General features: G+C 53.4%; 2 protein-coding genes across 3 annotated transcripts in view; one reads left to right on the top strand and one right to left on the bottom strand.

The window, feature by feature from the left end:
• Positions 1 to 497: 497 nt before the first annotated feature.
• Positions 498 to 6,866, bottom strand: YIPF6 (Yip1 domain family member 6). The gene is made up of 7 exons (XM_036402029.1): positions 6,771 to 6,866; positions 5,845 to 5,973; positions 5,264 to 5,342; positions 4,890 to 4,932; positions 4,082 to 4,207; positions 3,822 to 3,979; positions 498 to 3,140 (listed from the first exon to the last, which is right to left on the bottom strand). The coding sequence occupies exons 1-7, from the start codon at positions 6,807 to 6,809 to the stop codon at positions 3,022 to 3,024; spliced, it is 693 nt and encodes a 230-aa protein (XP_036257922.1). The 5' UTR covers positions 6,810 to 6,866; the 3' UTR covers positions 498 to 3,021.
• Positions 6,867 to 7,241: 375 nt separating this feature from the next.
• OPHN1 (oligophrenin 1) overlaps positions 7,242 to 16,938 on the top strand; it is a 52,085-nt gene continuing 42,388 nt past the window's right edge. For both annotated transcript variants that reach the window (XM_036402028.2, XM_036402027.2), the window contains exon 1: positions 7,242 to 7,450. In XM_036402028.2, coding sequence (XP_036257921.1) covers positions 7,297 to 7,450 — 154 coding nt within the window. In that variant the 5' untranslated portion in view covers positions 7,242 to 7,296. The remainder of the gene's footprint in view (positions 7,451 to 16,938) is intronic.

Genomic DNA, 16,938 nt, shown 5'->3' with positions numbered 1-16,938 from the left:
TGCTGTGGCTCAGGGATGGGTTTAATTGCCATTGGTTCATTAGCCAGTCAGGGATGGGCCTTAATATCCACTGACCCATCAGGTCCCCTCCTACCAACTGTCCCCGGTGGTCCCTGGCCAGCACTACTGAGGTACACCCAGGTCCCCTGGGTGGCTGTTGAGACCTCCCAGCCCTGAAGCCAGTGGAACCCCGATTTTGGGGTACAGCAGCACCACTGCTCCTTCCCTGAGCAGGGTGTGAGCACCAGCAGGATCCCAGCCTGGCCAGGGCCATGTCCTGGCTCAGCCTCGGGGGCTCTGGCACGAGTGGCACACGTGTCCTGCTCTCTGTGTGGGGACAGGGGACACGAGGGTAGGGACTGGGGAGCTTCCCCCTCCTGCCCCAGCCAGGCCAGGTGCCATAGGTACAGACAGCACAGAGCTTCCATCCATCCACACCTCACAGTGCCCATGTGACTTTCAGCCTGTTTGAATTTTTCAAGTTAAAACAAAAAAAATTTATTTTCCTTTTTATTGGTATTAAATAGATCAAAATTAAACATATATAACAACTTCTGCTGATAAACAGTATTAAAAAAATCCTAGTAGGAAAGAAAGCCTGGTTTGTGCATTGGAAATCAGCCATTTCTGTGCAGAGCAGTTCAAACACCCCATTATAGGCAACACAGCTGCTGCTCCTTGTCACCCATCCCCAGCAGCTTTAAACAAGAAGGAAAAGCCTTTCCCCTTGGAAAGCACAACAGTTCTTACCACAGACATTTCCAGCACAAATGAAACCTCTGTTGTGACAGGGATCAGTCCCCTGCAGGGCCCTTGGGAGGGATGTGCTGGACAGGATGAGGGACATTCAGGGATCACTCACAGGTGACACCAGCACTTTCAAGTGCTGCATTAATCAACCAGCTGCATTAATTCCAGCATCTGCAAATATCAAACAAGCTCGAGGCATTTTGCTTCCCTGAACCAAAATGGTTTGGTTGAGTTTAACGTGCCCATGTGGTTCTGTCACAGCAGGGGCTCTGCAGGACCTCCAGGGTGGCTGAGGAACAAACCCCAGTTTGGGCTTTTTGACTTTCTGAAGAAATGTAAAAAATTTCAAAATATTACTGGATCAATTAAATGCTACTCCAATTATCCTTGAGATAGAACAGCAGCTCAAGTCACAAGACCCAGAGAGAATCCAAGGATTTCTTTGAAAGTGTGGTTAAATTCTTGTAGGACAGAAAGATTTGGCTCAAGGAATCCCACCATAGCCATCAACAGCTTTACCATCCATTTCCCTTGAATATTTCTTTTCAGCTTCAAAAAGCTGAACTCACATTTAATTGAACAAAAAAACTGCACACTTAAAAGAAAAACCACATTCCATACCAGCAATAATTTAATGGAAGCTTAAAAATTCCCCTTTCCATGGTTCCCATGTCTTCCAACCACCACAGCTCCCCTCCAGCCCCTTGGTGCCACAGCCAGGCCCTGCCACACACAGCAGCTCATTATCCACTAATGCAAAAATGCACTTTTAATCTGAAATTCAGCAATTTCCATCCCAACTCCCACCCACTGCCAGTGTTTACAGCACAGACTGCTCTTGCACACAGAAGTAGAAATTAGGCACATTCACACCTCAGCAGAACCCACAGACCTCAGTTTCAGTCTGTCTGCACAAATGTAAGGAAAAGGACATTTTACAGCAGCTTTTTCACCCCAGATATTTCATGGATTGCTGAATGAGAACAACAGACAACAAGAATCATTTCTGTAGTTTCCAAAGTAAGTCCCAGCTCCCAATGTCTGTGCCAAAATGCACCTGACTCTTGCACACTGTACCCAGGAGAGGTACACAATGAACCTGCAGTGACTGGTGGAGCTCCCTCCCTTTTATTAAAGTATTAAGCAAAATTAAAACCCCACAAAACAACCCACAGAACAGTGTCTGATATCTCCTGGGAAGTACAAGGGAACAAAAATGCACATTTGCACACATTTCTTTGCTGTCCCCATGAACAACCAAAGGAGCAGTCCCACAGAGGCAGGTGAGAGCAGAATTCACATCCTGCTTCAGAGCAACCAACAGCTCTAGTACCATTTACTTTCCTTCCTTCAAGCTGTTTTAACACTTTGGGGCCCAAGCCCTGGTATGGTTTTTATGACCCAAACAGCCTGTGCAGCAAAACCTCAACTTTCTGCACAGAACCCCTTGTTTTTATCATAGATACACATTCATGGTACTTCCCAAGGAATTTTCACTTCCCAAATGCAGGGTGAGAGCCCAGACTTTGCTACAAAGCAGTCTCAGCATTTCTGCAGGACTCTGAGCTTTGTTCCCTCTGGTCACAGGTCTGCAGCTTGCAGTGAGCCCACAGTCCCCTCACAGAGGCAGTGCTGAAGGCACCAAGCTGGAACCTTCTTTCCTGCCACATGAAAGGATGGACACACACAAAATCTGGATATAGGCAAAAGCAACTCCCTGCCACCAGCTCCAATTCCCTGCAAAACTGAGTTTTGACTGAACTCTCCTTTCCAGGGAAAGCCCCAGTCCCACAATGCCTGGGTGCACATCCCACCACTCTAGAAGGGAATGAAAAGGAGTCAGACACATCTCTTTCCTCTCCACACATCATTGCAGTGAAGTTCTATGGTTTGATAAGGCATTTTTATCTTCAGTGAGAATCCAAGCACGGGCAGGAAATCTGCCAAGTTGTGCAAAAACTTCATCTCCCAGCAGCTTGAAAATCCAGGATTTCCCACTCTCTCCTCAGATGGAACAATCCCTGTCCCAGTGGGCATTGTTTATTTAACACCAGTACAGAACAGGGCTAAATAAACCCCTCAGCAGCTGGACCTCAGCATCTTTCACAAAGAGTGACACACAAATGAGCACTTTTGCAGTCCTCTGGCTTTATCCCACAACCTGCCTTTTTACAGTATCCCTATATATAAATTAGAAAGAGATAAAGCCAAGGATTCACTGCAGCGTCCATGAGAAAGTCCAGTCAGTGTAGCAGTCCCTTGGGATGGTGCTCACTGCGGGGTGAAGGTCAGGATCATCCAGCTGATGACGAAGTAGAAGAGGAAGATGGGGTACACGACCAGGGCCTTGCGGTTGGGGGGCTGGCTGTCTGCCAGGAACGCCGTGGATGCTGCAGAGACACAAAACCTGTGAAGCACGAGCAGCACAAGCGTCACAGCCCCCTCACAGCCAGGATCTGCACTGCACTTGTGCTGAAAATAAAACCACTGCTCAAAGCAACGGGCTGTAATCACCAAGTGCAACTTCCTCTGTCGTACAGAATGAGAGGTCATAGAATTATGGAATCACAGCATGGTTTGGCTTGGAAGGGATATCCAGTTCCACCTCCTGCCACAGGCAGGGACACCTTCCACCAGCCCAAGCCCCAAGCCCCAACCAGCCTGGCCATAAATGCTGATTAACACTGTACAATGAGAGCCAGACTTACAGATAAAGAACAGGAGAAATCGTGCAAATGCATCTCTATAAAATCAGCATTTTCTAATAGTATTTCTAACTTAATCATAGAATAAACCACCAAACAGTCTCACAGAATTTAATACTAAATCATCATCGTGTCGCCCAAGGCAATTTGCATATGACCATGGAAATCACCAGGAGCAGAGACAGAGGCTGAACCTCTGCCAGCTTAAGGATTGGAAGAACTATTTCTACAGCCCTCCAGCTTCAGATTGGAAGAACTATTTCTACAGCCCTTCAACAGCCCAGGGCTACCTCAGACTAGAGCACCCTTGGTTCTACCCGAGGGAATGCACAGGGATCAAGCTGCCCAGGCCCAGGGAGGACTCACCCAGGGTGGACCAGGCGAACATGGCCCCCACCACGATGAGGCGGATGATGAAGCTGACGGTGCCCGCGCCCGCCAGCAGCACCAGCCTGCACACCAGCATGGCCACGGTCAGCGGCATCACGCAGTAACCCAGCACACACAGGCTCTGGAAGAAGGAGCTGCACAGGGAGACAGCATCAGGGAAACAGCAGTGAGGCCAGGCAGGGCAGAGCTCCGTGCACTGGAGTGAGTGAAGCTCTACAGAACAAACCCACACTCACATGGTGCCTCCCAGGAGCTTCGAGTTGAGCGTGATGACAACGGCCCCGAACCAGATGATGACAAAGACCTCGGCAAACTGAGGCCCCCCGTCATCCTTGCTGTCTGCAGAGCCACCCTGCAGCATCCTGGAGTGGGGAAGAGGGAAAAACAGCTGCACTGGGGAACAGACAGATGAGTTTTCCCAGACTGGAGCAGGTGCCAGAGCAGGAGCCCCAGCACTGATCCCAGTTATGCTGCAGGCCCAATAGTTTGTCATCCATTTTATATTTTCATCATATCCTCAGTTTTGCACAGGAAAGGAAAATGGTTGTGGCTCAACTGAAGTGATTTCAGTCCATTTGTTTCCCTGTTTTAGGGCTGTGAAAGCATTCAGAAGGGAATCAAGCCATGGACAACAGGCTTGATTCCCTTCTGAGATGGAAATTAAAGTACCAAAGTTTTGGTACCTCTCAAGGCAGCAGAGTAGTGTGTGATTGAACAAGCCAGCCTCAGAGAAACCCTGGAATAACTACAGGATGCAGGCATACAGCTGAATCAGGACAACTTGAGACACCTTCAGTAAAACCATTCCTAGGCCAGGGGACCAGGAAGAGTTCATCCCTAAATCCTAAATTTAGGGCCAGGAGGTACTAATGGGCTTGAAGCGTCACAAACACATTTTATCAGAGAACCCAACCAAGCAGTGCTTGCACAAGACAGAGAGGGATCAGATGAAATTGATCTTAACACATTAATTAGTAATTTTTAACATCTCATTTCCCTCATGCACCAGGCTACAAAACCCCAAATTTCCCCCAGAATACTCACAGAGCCAGGGAGACACACAGCACCAATGGGCCCCACAGATCCCCTGCAGGGAGAGGGAAAACACATCACAAAAGACACAGAACCATCTCAGTTACACTCTCCTGGGAGTGGCAGAGCCCCTTGCCCAACTCCCAAGGTGCCATTTGCCACATCTCTCTGCTTTACAATTCTCTTATTCAGCATCTTACCCCATGATCTATAATAAAATCCACTCAAGACCCAGCAGCTGCTGCAGCTCCCAGTTGCACCCATCGTGGCCCAGGCCACCCTGCCCCAGAGCCCTGGTGACACCCCAGCTGCCAGCTCTGCTGCTCAGGGTGTTCAGACCCCCTGAATCCCCATCCCCTGCAGGTTGGAAGGGCCCCAGCACGTACAGTCCCTGAGGAGGGCACTGCTCTTCCTGGGATACATGACATGGACAAACTTCTTCCCAACGGCCTTCAGGTCCCTCATCTGAAACAAACATAAAAACACTTTCATTTATCCCCTCACAAAAATTACAGCTCCTAGCTAAAGCAAAGAGACACAAGTAAAGGAACATGAATGTTCATGTTCAAATCAGGAAAGGATCCGATCCAACAAGTTCTGTAGCACCCTCTGCAGCAAACAATGACTGCTTTTCCTGCACTCCTTAACAACCACAGCATCACATCCTTTTCTTCAGCAACCACAATACTGTACTTTTTAATAACACCAGAATATAACCAACAACTTGCTTGCTCCTCTAGAAAAAGAGAATAAATGAAAAACATCTTCAGTCGGTAGAGTTTCTCACAAGCTCCCACTGAGGTCTCTGCCCTCACATTGATTTCAGGATCACAGAGAAACTTTGGAACACAATTCAGACACTTTTTGACCCACAGGAATTTGTTTTATGTTTTGAGTTCAGCTGCCAAACAGCTGCCAAAACCACCAGAAAACCTGAGTTTTACCCCAGCCACGGGCTCAGACTCACAATTGTGTCCTTGACTGGTTCATCCAGCGTGGAGAAATCCTCATCAGGAGAGTGAGATCCCACAGGGACAGTGATCTCCCCTTCCACTGGAATGTCCTGGGATATGGACACATCTGCCAGACCTGGGAACTGAATAGGCACAAACCTTTAGGAACAAACACAAACATGCTCGTGTGCACTTCAGATGGGTTGGGGATGGACAGCGCTGCTCAGAATTCAGGGATACAACAAAGAAAAGGTTCTGCAGCAGGGCCAGGCTGTCGCTGCCTGATGTGAGCAGTGACAGAAGAGCTGAGCAGGTGTGTGTGAGCCTGTCCCCTGCCACTCCCAGAGCCCACCCTCTGTGCTCTGTTCCGGCAGTAACTGAAATAAGTAAAAAGCGGTGTTTTAAGGGAGGTGATGCCTGAGGGCTGCACAGCAGCACCACCCCCGAGTACCCGCATTTAAGATTAACATTAACATTTAACATTAACACGGACACCCCCAGCCCGGGCACACATCGAGGCTGCTCAGGGACCAGTTTAACGGGGTTGAAGCCCTCCCTGCCTGCGGGCGAGCAAAGCTCCGGGGTGCCCGGAGGCGAAGGCAAACAGGGCACGGCCCGACCGGTTCTGCGGGAGGCGCTGGGCAGGCGGAGCACGGAGGGCACGGAGGAGACCGGCAGCCCCCGGCCCTGCGCCCACCCTGTCCCCTTTCCTGTCTTCTTTCCCTGTCGTCTTCCTCGCCCCCGTCCCCGCCCTTCGGATGAGCCGCCGCCCGCCCGGGCCTCCAGACCCCGCTGCGCCTTTGCCCGGCACCTGACCGGCTGCCCGGCCCTGCTCACGGACAGAGGGAGGCCCGAACGTCCCCGGCTCGCCCGCAGTCCTGCCTCCCCGGTTCTCCCCGGTTCTCCCCGACTCCCCCTGGCTCCCCCCGGCCGCCCTCACCAGGGTCTCCCCGGCCCCGCTCCCCTCCGCGGCCGCCATCTTGGCCGCCCGGGCGACGTGGAGGCTACTTCGACGTCATCACCGCGCGCCGCCGCGTCACGCGCCGCCGCCGGGGCGTCCATGGCAACGCGTGCGGGCGGCGCCGCCCCCGCCCCGCCGGCAGGGGGCGCGCTGGGAGCGGCCGGGGGGCGGCGGCAGCGCCCGGCCCGGATCGGGCTCCGCGGAGCAGAGCGGAGCCGCCGAACCGAACTGAACCGAACCGGGCCGGGCCGGCGGGCGGGCGGCGGCCCTGGGCGGCTCATCCCGGACTACACCTCCCGGCGGCAGCGGCGCGGCCGGAAGCTCAGCGGGCGGGCGGGCGGGGGTCGCTCGGGCGAGGCGCGGCAGCGGGAGCGGGCGGGGAGCGGCGGGCGGGGCCGGCGGGCGGGGCGGGCCCGCGGGATGCCGGCGGCGCGGGGCGCCCGGGGCGGCGGCAGCGGCAGCGCTCGGTAGGCGCAGCGCGGCGGAGCCGGGCCGAGCCGCGGCCATGGGGCACCCGCCGCTGGAGTTCAGCGACTGCTACCTGGACAGCCCCGACTTCCGAGAGCGCCTCAAGTGCTACGAGCAGGAGCTGGAGCGGACCAACAAGTTCATCAAGGAGGTGATCAAGGACGGCAACGCGCTCATCGCCGCCATCCGCGGTGAGCGGGAGGGGCGGGGGTCGGGGCAGGGCTCGGGGTGTCCCGTTCCCTGGGCAGGGCTCGGGATGTCCCGGCTGGAGCCGCTTTGGGGCCGTGCCCTGCATTGCTCCGGGCAGGGCTGCCCTTCTCCGGGTGGCAGCCGCCACCCCCGGCGTGTCCCTGTCCCCGCAGTGCCACCCCCGGGGCCACCGCTGCTGTCCCCAGGCAGGGCCGGGCCGGGCCGGATCCCCCGTGCCGCTGGGCTGACACCGGCCGAGCCTTGGCAGCATGGATGCGCTGGTTTGGGGCCGGTGGTCCCCGCTCGGGGAAGCTGCTCCGTTACTCCGCATCTCCCGGGTGCGGGGGGAACGGGGCGCGTCCGTCCCCGGCCATCCCGACACCCTGCGGGACCCCCGTGAGAGGGAGAGGGGCCCTGCTGGAAATCCTCCCGTTGTTGTCGGCGTTCTGTCATCCTTCAAATCGCGGTGAGCGTTTTTCCCAATGAAATGTCGATCTCAGTGTTGACTTTGCGGGAGTCGCCTGTTCAGAAGTGCTGACAGATCAGCAGAGCACCTGGGCCAGGTTGTGTCACCTGAAACCGCCGAGTCCCACGTGTTTGACACTGTCCTTCTGACTGCTTGGATTTGTTTTCCCTCCCCACAGCTGTGGATCCACCTTCGTACCCACCTTCCCTGTGTCGTCTCCCTGGAGTCCATGATCTTAAATTTTCCAATCCAGATGATTCCATGGTTCTCTGCTGTTATCCATGCAGTAGAATCCAGGCCAGCAGAGCATCCATGGGGGCAGTGCAGGGACACAGACAATCCACGCTGGTCACACACGGTTTTCCTGCCAGCTGGTTGGTTTCAGTTGGTGTTAATAGGTTTAGCTGCTGCCCTTTTGTTCAGAATAATTCAGAGCTTCCTTGTTATCGAGGCTGTGGCTGGAATAGCCCGTGTTTGCCCATCTGGAAGCAGCAGAAACAAAAGCTGGTGTGACTGAAACTGCTGACGTCACAGGGCTGTGAGACGTAACGTGAGTACAAAAACTCAAATCTCTGCACAGTCCAGGGCAAAGAAAAACCCCCAACAAAATGGAAATCAGAGGGATTAAAACAAACCCGCTTGCTAATGGAAATGCTTTTCTTCATCACTTTGTTCAAAACCATTTCCCTTTTCAGTGTTTGTAGTGCACAGGGATGTGAGGGATTTCGCTGGGTCAGCAGACCCGGCCCAGGGAGACTGGCCAGGGAGGAAGGGCAGAAGCAGAAGAAAGCAGAGCACACCCAGACAGCACTGAGAACCCCCAGGGATGAGGATTTCTTGCCTGAAATGCTGTGGGGTGTTTTTGTAGCTGATCCAGCAAGCTGCCAGGGAGGTGCTGGGGCCAGTCTTGCCTGGGCTTCCATCAGCTCCCTGTGTTTTGTTAACAAATAACTTAAAAAAAATAGATATATCTCTGAATCCTACCCATGTGGAGCTGTGGGTGGGAACTTGGGGTACTCACTGGGCATGGCCTCACCAGGGCCAGCTGGCAGATCCCAATGTCCAGTGGCACAGCCACGGCTGACAGCCCTCTGTGCCCCCTGACAGGGTGGGGAGGAGGTGCCCTCAGCTGCTGGGATGCTAAAGTGGTGGTGGTATCATCAGGAGAGTGAGATCCAATGAGGAGAGAGGGTGAAGTACCTGAAGGGGCCTGCAAGAAAGGTGGGGAGGGACTCTGGACAAGGGATGGAGTGACAGGACAATGGGGAATGGCTTCAGACTGACAGAGAGCAGAGTTAGATGGGATAATGGGGAGAAATTCTTCCCTGTGAGGGTGGAGAGGCCCTGGCAGAGGTTACCTACAGAAGCTATAGCTGCCCCATCCCTGGAAGTGTCCAAGGCCAGGTTCCCTGAATGAGGGGAGCTCTTTAGGGGGCTTTAAATTCATTTGGCCTTCCATGGATTAAGGGAAACTGGTTCCATTCCCTCCATCCAACTGATGTGTCACCAGCTGGAACAAATAAAATTCCAGCGGTGGAGCTCTAACAGGGGCCTGCAGCCCACCATGTCCTGGGGAGGGTCATCCTGCAGCCACAGCCCCACCAGTGCTGCCTTTGAGTGTGGTATTGACACCCCCCCCCAGCAGCTGAGTAGTCCCAAATACACAGGACACCACAAGGGGACAAAGTATTCAGTATTGCCAAGTGGGGAATTAAACTGACTAAAGCAGAGAATAATGTTGTTCATTTGTAACATTCTTGGGTGTGAAAGCCAATGATAGAAAATAATGCTTTTAGTCAGAAATGGAAATTATTTTGGTGTAAAGTTGGCTGCATCCCTTGTTTTCTGTGCCAGCACTATGGAGAGTCACTGGCAGTGCCAAGTGCTGGTCCCACACGTTGTCCTGGCAGTGCTGAGACACCATGGCCTGTCCCTGGTCTGGCAGGGAGAGGTTCTGGGAGGTGTCTGTCCCATCCCCTTGGGCTGGCCAGGATCAGGGCCTGCGGTGGGCACTGGGGATTCAGCTCTTGTCCATGCCCAGCACTGGTGGGACAGAGGAGCCTTGCTCAGGGCTCTAGGCTGTCAGAAGTTGTGGCTCCATGGCATGACTGTGGCTGTAAGAATGGCTGCTTTACAGCATTTATTTCTGTGCTTCAGTGTGGGTTTCTTTAATCTCTCCTGCTCACTGTGCTCAGCTGTGTGTATGATAAGCAAAACCACCTATTTCCCCTGGTCTTTGATCTTCTCTCCCAATTAAATATCAAATGGAGTTGGAGAAATGTCAGATGGAGACTTTTCTCATTAGTACCTGTGAGTGCTGTGATGGTGAAAATTGTCCTTTGAAGCTTGAAGAGCTGTGAGCTCTCATGCAAATGTTGTGTATGTGGTTTTGCACTTGATTTCTGTCCAGCCTGGAGCTCTGCAGAGTGCCTGGGACTGTGCTGGCACTTCCCAGCCTCCCCAGGTACTGTGAGCACTTCATCCTGAAGGATAAAGTGACAAAGGAATGTGCAGGGACTGTGTGAGCTCTTCCCTTGAATGGGGTTCCTTGGACACCCAGAAAAGGTCCCTCCATCATCATCATCATCATCATCATCACCATCACCCGTGCAGGTCCTGCTGTGCTGTGTATGGGAACTGGCGTGTCCCCTCAGGGAGCTCTGGTGTCCCCCAGCATGGCAGACCTGTTCTGGACAGGTTTCTGTGCTCTTGTTGGAAGTGATGCCTGGGGGTTTGATGCTGTGGTGTGTGGGAAGCAGCATGGCATTGGAACAGGTTATTTTAATGGGGTTGAAGCATTGGAACAGGTTATTTTAATGGGATTGAAGCCACCCAGAGTGGCCTGTCTGCCCAGTTCCCCAGAGCCCCATGTCCTGCTTCATGGGAAGGCTGTGGGGCAATGGAATCTGTTCCTGCAGCATGGCACAGCCAGATCCTGGGAACTGTGTCCAAACAGTCCTAAAGCTCCTCTAGCAAATGGGGAAGAGGAAGGAGTTTGTCCCACACCAGGAGAGGCTGCAGCTCTCCAGGCAAGCATCAGCTTTGCTGGGAGGCACAGCTGCAGTGACAATGTCCTGTCCCACAAAGACAGCTCAGCCATGAGGCAGTGAGGAGCAGGGGGAAAATGACCTGCTGGAAAACACATCACTCTCCTCCAGCAATAATGTGATCTCTTCTTGGCTCCTTGCTGGTCTTCCTCATCCCCACTGGGGATTTCAGTCAGTAAGGGCACCAGTAACTTGCTGGTAAATTGTAAAATTGTCTCCTGACTTCCCAGCTCTGTTTTAAATCACACCCATAGCCAGAGCCCAGCTCTCCCTGGGAGCCTCTGCACCCTGCAGGCACCCTCAGCTCAGCTGGGCACAGGGCACCTCTGCAGCCAACAGCTGCTGATGGAGCAGCTCCTGCTCCTGAGCTCCCAGCTCTGAGCACAGGACCAGGGCCCCACTTGGTGCAAATCTAAACCAGACAGGCTTTAACCAGACACTAAAACACAATAGCAGCAAAAGAACAAAAACCCTCCCAAAAGCCAACTCACCCCCAGCGCCAGAGCTGATCCTCAGTGCAGGCAGGAGCAATGAGGGGCAGCACAGGCTATACCAGATCCAGCTGTGAGGCAGATCCCAGCCCGTGTTCTGGGGCTCAGGGAGGTGTTTGCTGGGGTTTGCTCCCCCTGGAGCAGCTCTGGCTGGGCAGGCTGGGTTTGCTTTGCCCGTGGCTGTGCCATGATGTTCCCAGGCCTGGCTCCTTGTCCCTTGCTCCTTCCTCTCCCTGCTGCAGTCCTGAGCTCCTGAGCCTCCCCCCTGGCCCCTGCTGGTTCCAGCTGCTCCATCCATGCCCAAATGTACCAGGGCTTGGTTTGTTTCAGGAAGCCCAGGACAGGGGTGGCTGGCAGCAGCACCAAGGCAGCCCTGTCCCTGCCAGCTCAGGGGCTGGTGGGAGGGCTCTGGACCAGCCTTGGCCCAGCTTACACCAACCAATGTGCAATATGTTGTGATGGCTTTTTCCAGCCCAGATATGCTTCCCAAGGACTCGCCTGCCTACAGCAGCACAAGGGGCCAGGACAAGAGGCAAAATCGTTTTCATGTGTTTAAGGATATTTTTTTCTTGTGCTGCACATGAGCATGCAGGGAGCTTTTCTGCTCCATCCATCTTCTACTGGCTTTTCTGGCTCCTTCCCTGGGAGGATGTGGGTGTTATCCATGTTCTGTGTGTCTCACAGCCCACGGCTCACAGCAGCCCTGCTGCTGACCTAAGAGTTTCCTCTTGAGTCACTGTATGAGGACTCAGCTTTTCTGGCTTTTTGCTTGAGGTATTGTTGGAATATTTTATTCCTAATGCTGTTGGTGGCACACTGATAACTACAGATGTGACATCCCATGCTTGCCCCCAGGCTTTTCTGTCCTGTGGGGTGACAGTGCTGTGTCTGCTCTGTTCTGCCAGACACCTGTGGCACATCCTGGCCATGCTGCATCCTCCTGCCCACACAACGTGGCTCTGGCACTGATCCCTGGCTGCCCAGCCATGGATCTGGGCTGCAGGGAGAGCCTGCAGTGCCAGCTTGGGCCATTCTCCAGGGACAGAGGGGCAGGTGCTGCTGTGGGGGCTGTGAGGCACTGCCTGGCAGGAACACAGAGGTTTGGAGAACTGTGGGCTCATAGAAGAAAACTCTGGTGAGCAATCAGCACTATTTACAGGTACTGAGCACCAAAATGCAGCAGCTTTGGAACTGCTGGAGAAGTTCAGGAGGCAGCAGTTATTTTTCCTTACTCAGCATTAAATGAGTCTTCCAAACACATAAAGCTTCTGTCTGAGGTTCTGACACATGTGAATCAGAAAGCTTCTGGAACCTTGTTGTTTCTGTTCTGTGCATTGTCCACACTGGCCTGTGTTGTGTCTCACAGCTGCTGCATGGGAGCAGTGATCCCAGGCCAGGCTGTTTTCTCCTGGGGCACATTCAAACACAGTCTCTGTGCCCCTTGTCCTTTCCTGTCACCGAATTCTCCGTGCAGGTGAACGTGCAGTCATGAGTTGTTCAAGTGATAAGAGCAGCAGAATAGCCTGAGATAAAGTCTATAAATATAAGTGCAGCCCAGAAGTCAGTTGCTCTCTCAGTCTGATCTCACTCCTTGTTAGCCTGTTCCCTCAGCCAAGCCTGATTTTGAAGAGCCTGGGGATGTTTAAACAAGAATAGATTTTTTAATGTTACTAAACCTTGTAGCTGTGAGGATGGACAAGGGACACTTGTGGACACTTCAAGGATGAACTGGTGACTTGCAGAGCATTGGGGGGGACCCTTTGATGTGGAAATCCAGACCCCCAAGTCCTTGCAAAGTGCCCAGAGTGGGGGTAGCTCTTGGCAAAGCCCCCCTAAGTGTGCAGGTCAGGCTGCCTCAGGGTTGGTCAGGTTGACAGCGCCAAGGAGCCTCCCAGGAGGTGCCAGCTGCTGCAGGACAGGCTGGCATCATTCCCAGCCTGGATCCAGAGGGATGCACGTTCCCCAGCCTGGATCCGGAGGGATGCACGTTCCCCAGCCTGGATCCGGAGGGATGCACATTCCCAGCCTGGATCTGGAGGGATGCACATTCCCAGCCTGGATCCAGAGGGATGTGCATTCCCTGCCTGGATCAGGAGGATGCACATTCCCCGCCTGGATCCGGAGGGATGTGCATTCCCTGCCTGGATCCGGAGGGATGCACATTCCCAGCCTGGATCCGGAGGGATGTGCATTCCCAGCCTGGATCCGGAGGGATGCACATTCCCTGCCTGGATCAGGAGGATGCACATTCCCAGCCTGGATCCGGAAGGATGTGCATTCCCCGCCTGGATCCGGAGGGATGTGCATTCCCAGCCTGGATCTGGAGGGATGTGCATTCCCAGCCTGGATCCAGAGGGATGTGCATTCCCTGCCTGGATCCGGAGGGATGTGCATTCCCCGCCTGGATCCGGAGGGATGTGCATTCTCCAGCCTGGATCTGGAGGATGCCCATTCCCAGCCTGGATCCAGAGGGATGAGCATTCCCAGCCTGGATCCGGAGGGATGAGCATTCCCCAGCCTGGATCCGGAGGGATGTGCATTCCCAGCCTGGATCCAGAGGGATGAGCATTCCCAGCCTGGATCCGGAGGGATGCACATTCCCAGCCTGGATCCAGAGGGATGCCCATTCCCAGCCTGGATCCGGAGGGATGCACATTCCCAGCCTGGATCCGGAGGGATGCGCGTCCCTCCCCGCCCCGATTCGCTGCTGAGCCGCCCTGGTGGCTCAGGGATTTTTCCCTCCCTGGCTGTGCTGTGTGACTCAGCTGGCCCTTGTCCAGCCCCGCTGCGCCCTTATCGAGGGAAACTCTGAAATCATCGGGGCTTGGAGCGAGCGAGCGCCCGCCGGAGCCTGCCCTGCCCGCGAAGGGGGGCTGCAGGGAGATGCGGATCATGAGACGTCTCCGTGGGGATTGCTCGTGCTCTGCCCCGGATAAGAGTCCGTTGTTTTCATGTTTGTTTTCCCCGTGTCCGTCCTGCCTGTGCAGCGGGGAGCCGCGGATTTGGAGCACACCCTCTCTGCTGCTCACGCCAGCGATCCGTGCCAGGAGCCTGCTCGGGGAGCTGGGGCTCTGGCTGGTGTGGCTGTGCTCACAGGGGTCCCAGGACGAGGGAAGAGACGTCGACTCCATGTTTCAAAAGGCTGATTTATTATTTTATGATATATATTAATATATATTAAGAAAATTATATATTAAAACTATGTATTATATTAAAATTATATATATTAAGTTATATGCATATTAAAATTATATATTAAAACTATACTAAAAGAATAGAAGAAAGGATTTCACTAGAAAGCTAGAAAAATAGAAAGAATAGAATAGAAGAATAGAATGGAATAGAAAAGAATAGAATAAAATGAATAACAAAAGCTCGTGACTCTCAGAGAGTCTGAGCCAGCTAACTGTGATTTGCCATTAATTAGAAACAACCAACATAAACCGATCAAAGATGCACCTGTTGCATTCCACAGCAGCAGATAATTATTGTTTTTCTTTTCTTCTGAAGCTTCTCAGCTTCTCAAGAGAAAAATCCTGGCAGAGGGATTTTTCAGAAAATATCATAGTGACAGCCTGGAGCACTGCAGGGATCCCTGCTGCTCCTCTGATGCCCTGGGAAAGCGGCTGCTGCCCCTCCCTGACAGCTCACTCATCCCAACAGAGGGCAAAATCCATTTGTTTTCCATGGCTCAGCTTCGTGTATTTTTATGTTTATATTTCAAAGAGCCTGTTCTTCATTCCCCAGCCCGAGGACCTGTCCCCAGGCTGGCATTCTGAAGGTGGTGACTGCCTTCTATGAGGCAGTGATGTCCCACATCAGGTGTATAAATAGGTGCAGCAGCCAGAGCCACCTGCCAGCCTCACCCTGCTTCCAGCTGGCTGCCTGCTTGGCTTCCAGCCCCAAAGTGTCACCCGGTGCTGCCATCCCCGGGGCTCACCTGGCAGCACCATCCCCACCCAGCACTCACCTGGCCATCCCTGCTGCACCCAGCAGCCTCTGTGTTGGAGTCCTCAGGAAAGCTGAGAGTGCTGCCACCCTTGGAGCCTCCCCTGCGGGGTTTGGGAGCTGCTGACTGCCCAGCTCAGGAGCTGCCACCACTTCCAGCAGCTGCACCAGTGCCCACAGAGCCGGGCGCTGTCCCCCAGGTGTGGCTGTCCCTCCTACACCCGGGTTCACTGTGCCCCAGGGCAGTGCTGAGCAATCCCCTGCTGTGCTGACACTCGATTGGGACACCAGCTCGTCTGAAATTCCTGCAGGTGTGGCAGCACCAGCCCCGTAGTTGGGCTTGGTCTGTGGTGAACCAAACAACTGTGACACTGTTGTTCTTTTGTGACTCTCCTCTGCCTCTGCAACCCCAGCAGCGTTTGTTTAAAAAACAGTTGCATTATTTCTTACTGCACTTTTGCTGATTTCTAAGGCAGCTCATCTTTTCTTAACTTCCATTTCAGTTGGCCACGTGTTCTGGGCTGGCTGCCCTGTGTCTCTTCCCAGTTTTGCTGAAGCAACTCCTCCAGCTTTGCAGGGCTGCAAGGTTGATTTGAAAGGCCAGCAAAATGACAAAGGGGAAAAAACTAATCTCTGAGAAGCTCAGGCTTCCAAAGTGCAGTTTCACCCATGGCTCATCCTGAGGAGCACTAAGGGAAGTGCTGATGCCAGCAGGAGTTTTTGCTGCTGTGGGAAGAGCAGGGGTGCCCTGGCTGAGCTGGGCCAGGCAGGAGGCTGTGCTGCAGCGTCCTGTGCTGCCCTTGTGTTGCAGAAGCAAAAATCATTGAAAAAAAATTCATCCAGCACACTGTCCCTTATAAAAATATTAAACATACAGCCTGAAGTGCTGCTCTCTGGGAAACCAGTACAAGCCAGTGAGTGTCACTGGGAGAATGCTGTGCTCTGTGTTTTTCTTTGAAATTCTGAAGGCATCATCTGCTGCATGATTCTCTTCCTGATGAATGGATCTGTCACTGTGGAGGTCTTGGGAAGAAGATGCAGGATAATTTAATCCAAGGGAAGGTGAGAGTGCATCCTTATCCCAGAAGCTGTATCCCACATCACTCCCTCCCAGTTTTCTCCAAAACAGACCAATATGCCCCAAAACTTTGTTGTCCTTCCAGTCTTGCTTGGTTGCTTTGTGTTTTGGTTGGGGTTTTGGGCTGATATGTTGCCAAACTTCCAAGCTATGGGTGAGGAGACCCATGATCTCCTTGTGCTCCAGGCATCCAGGAAAGAGCCCCTCTGTGTGTTTAACTGCCTTGAGCTTCGAGGTGTAGCCTCATAACCTTTGCCAGCTCATCTGAAGCATGGCAGGTTCTGCAGAGCCGGTTTCCTTCAGGCAATAAGGGAGATAAAGCAGGCGTGAGAATTATGTGATGAGTGTGAACCCTTGCTGTCTGGGTCCTTGGGTATTTAATTTAACAGTAAATAAGAAAATAAGCCTGTCAAGCTCGTTTGGGCACTTCCCACAAGGCTGGCTTGGCAAGGAGAAGAAT

This window comes from Molothrus ater, chromosome 14, assembly GCF_012460135.2.
Source record: "Molothrus ater isolate BHLD 08-10-18 breed brown headed cowbird chromosome 14, BPBGC_Mater_1.1, whole genome shotgun sequence".
Taxonomy (NCBI): domain Eukaryota; kingdom Metazoa; phylum Chordata; class Aves; order Passeriformes; family Icteridae; genus Molothrus; species Molothrus ater.
The sequence above is the reverse complement of the archived record's forward strand: the minus strand, read 5'-3'. Positions and strand labels throughout refer to the sequence as shown.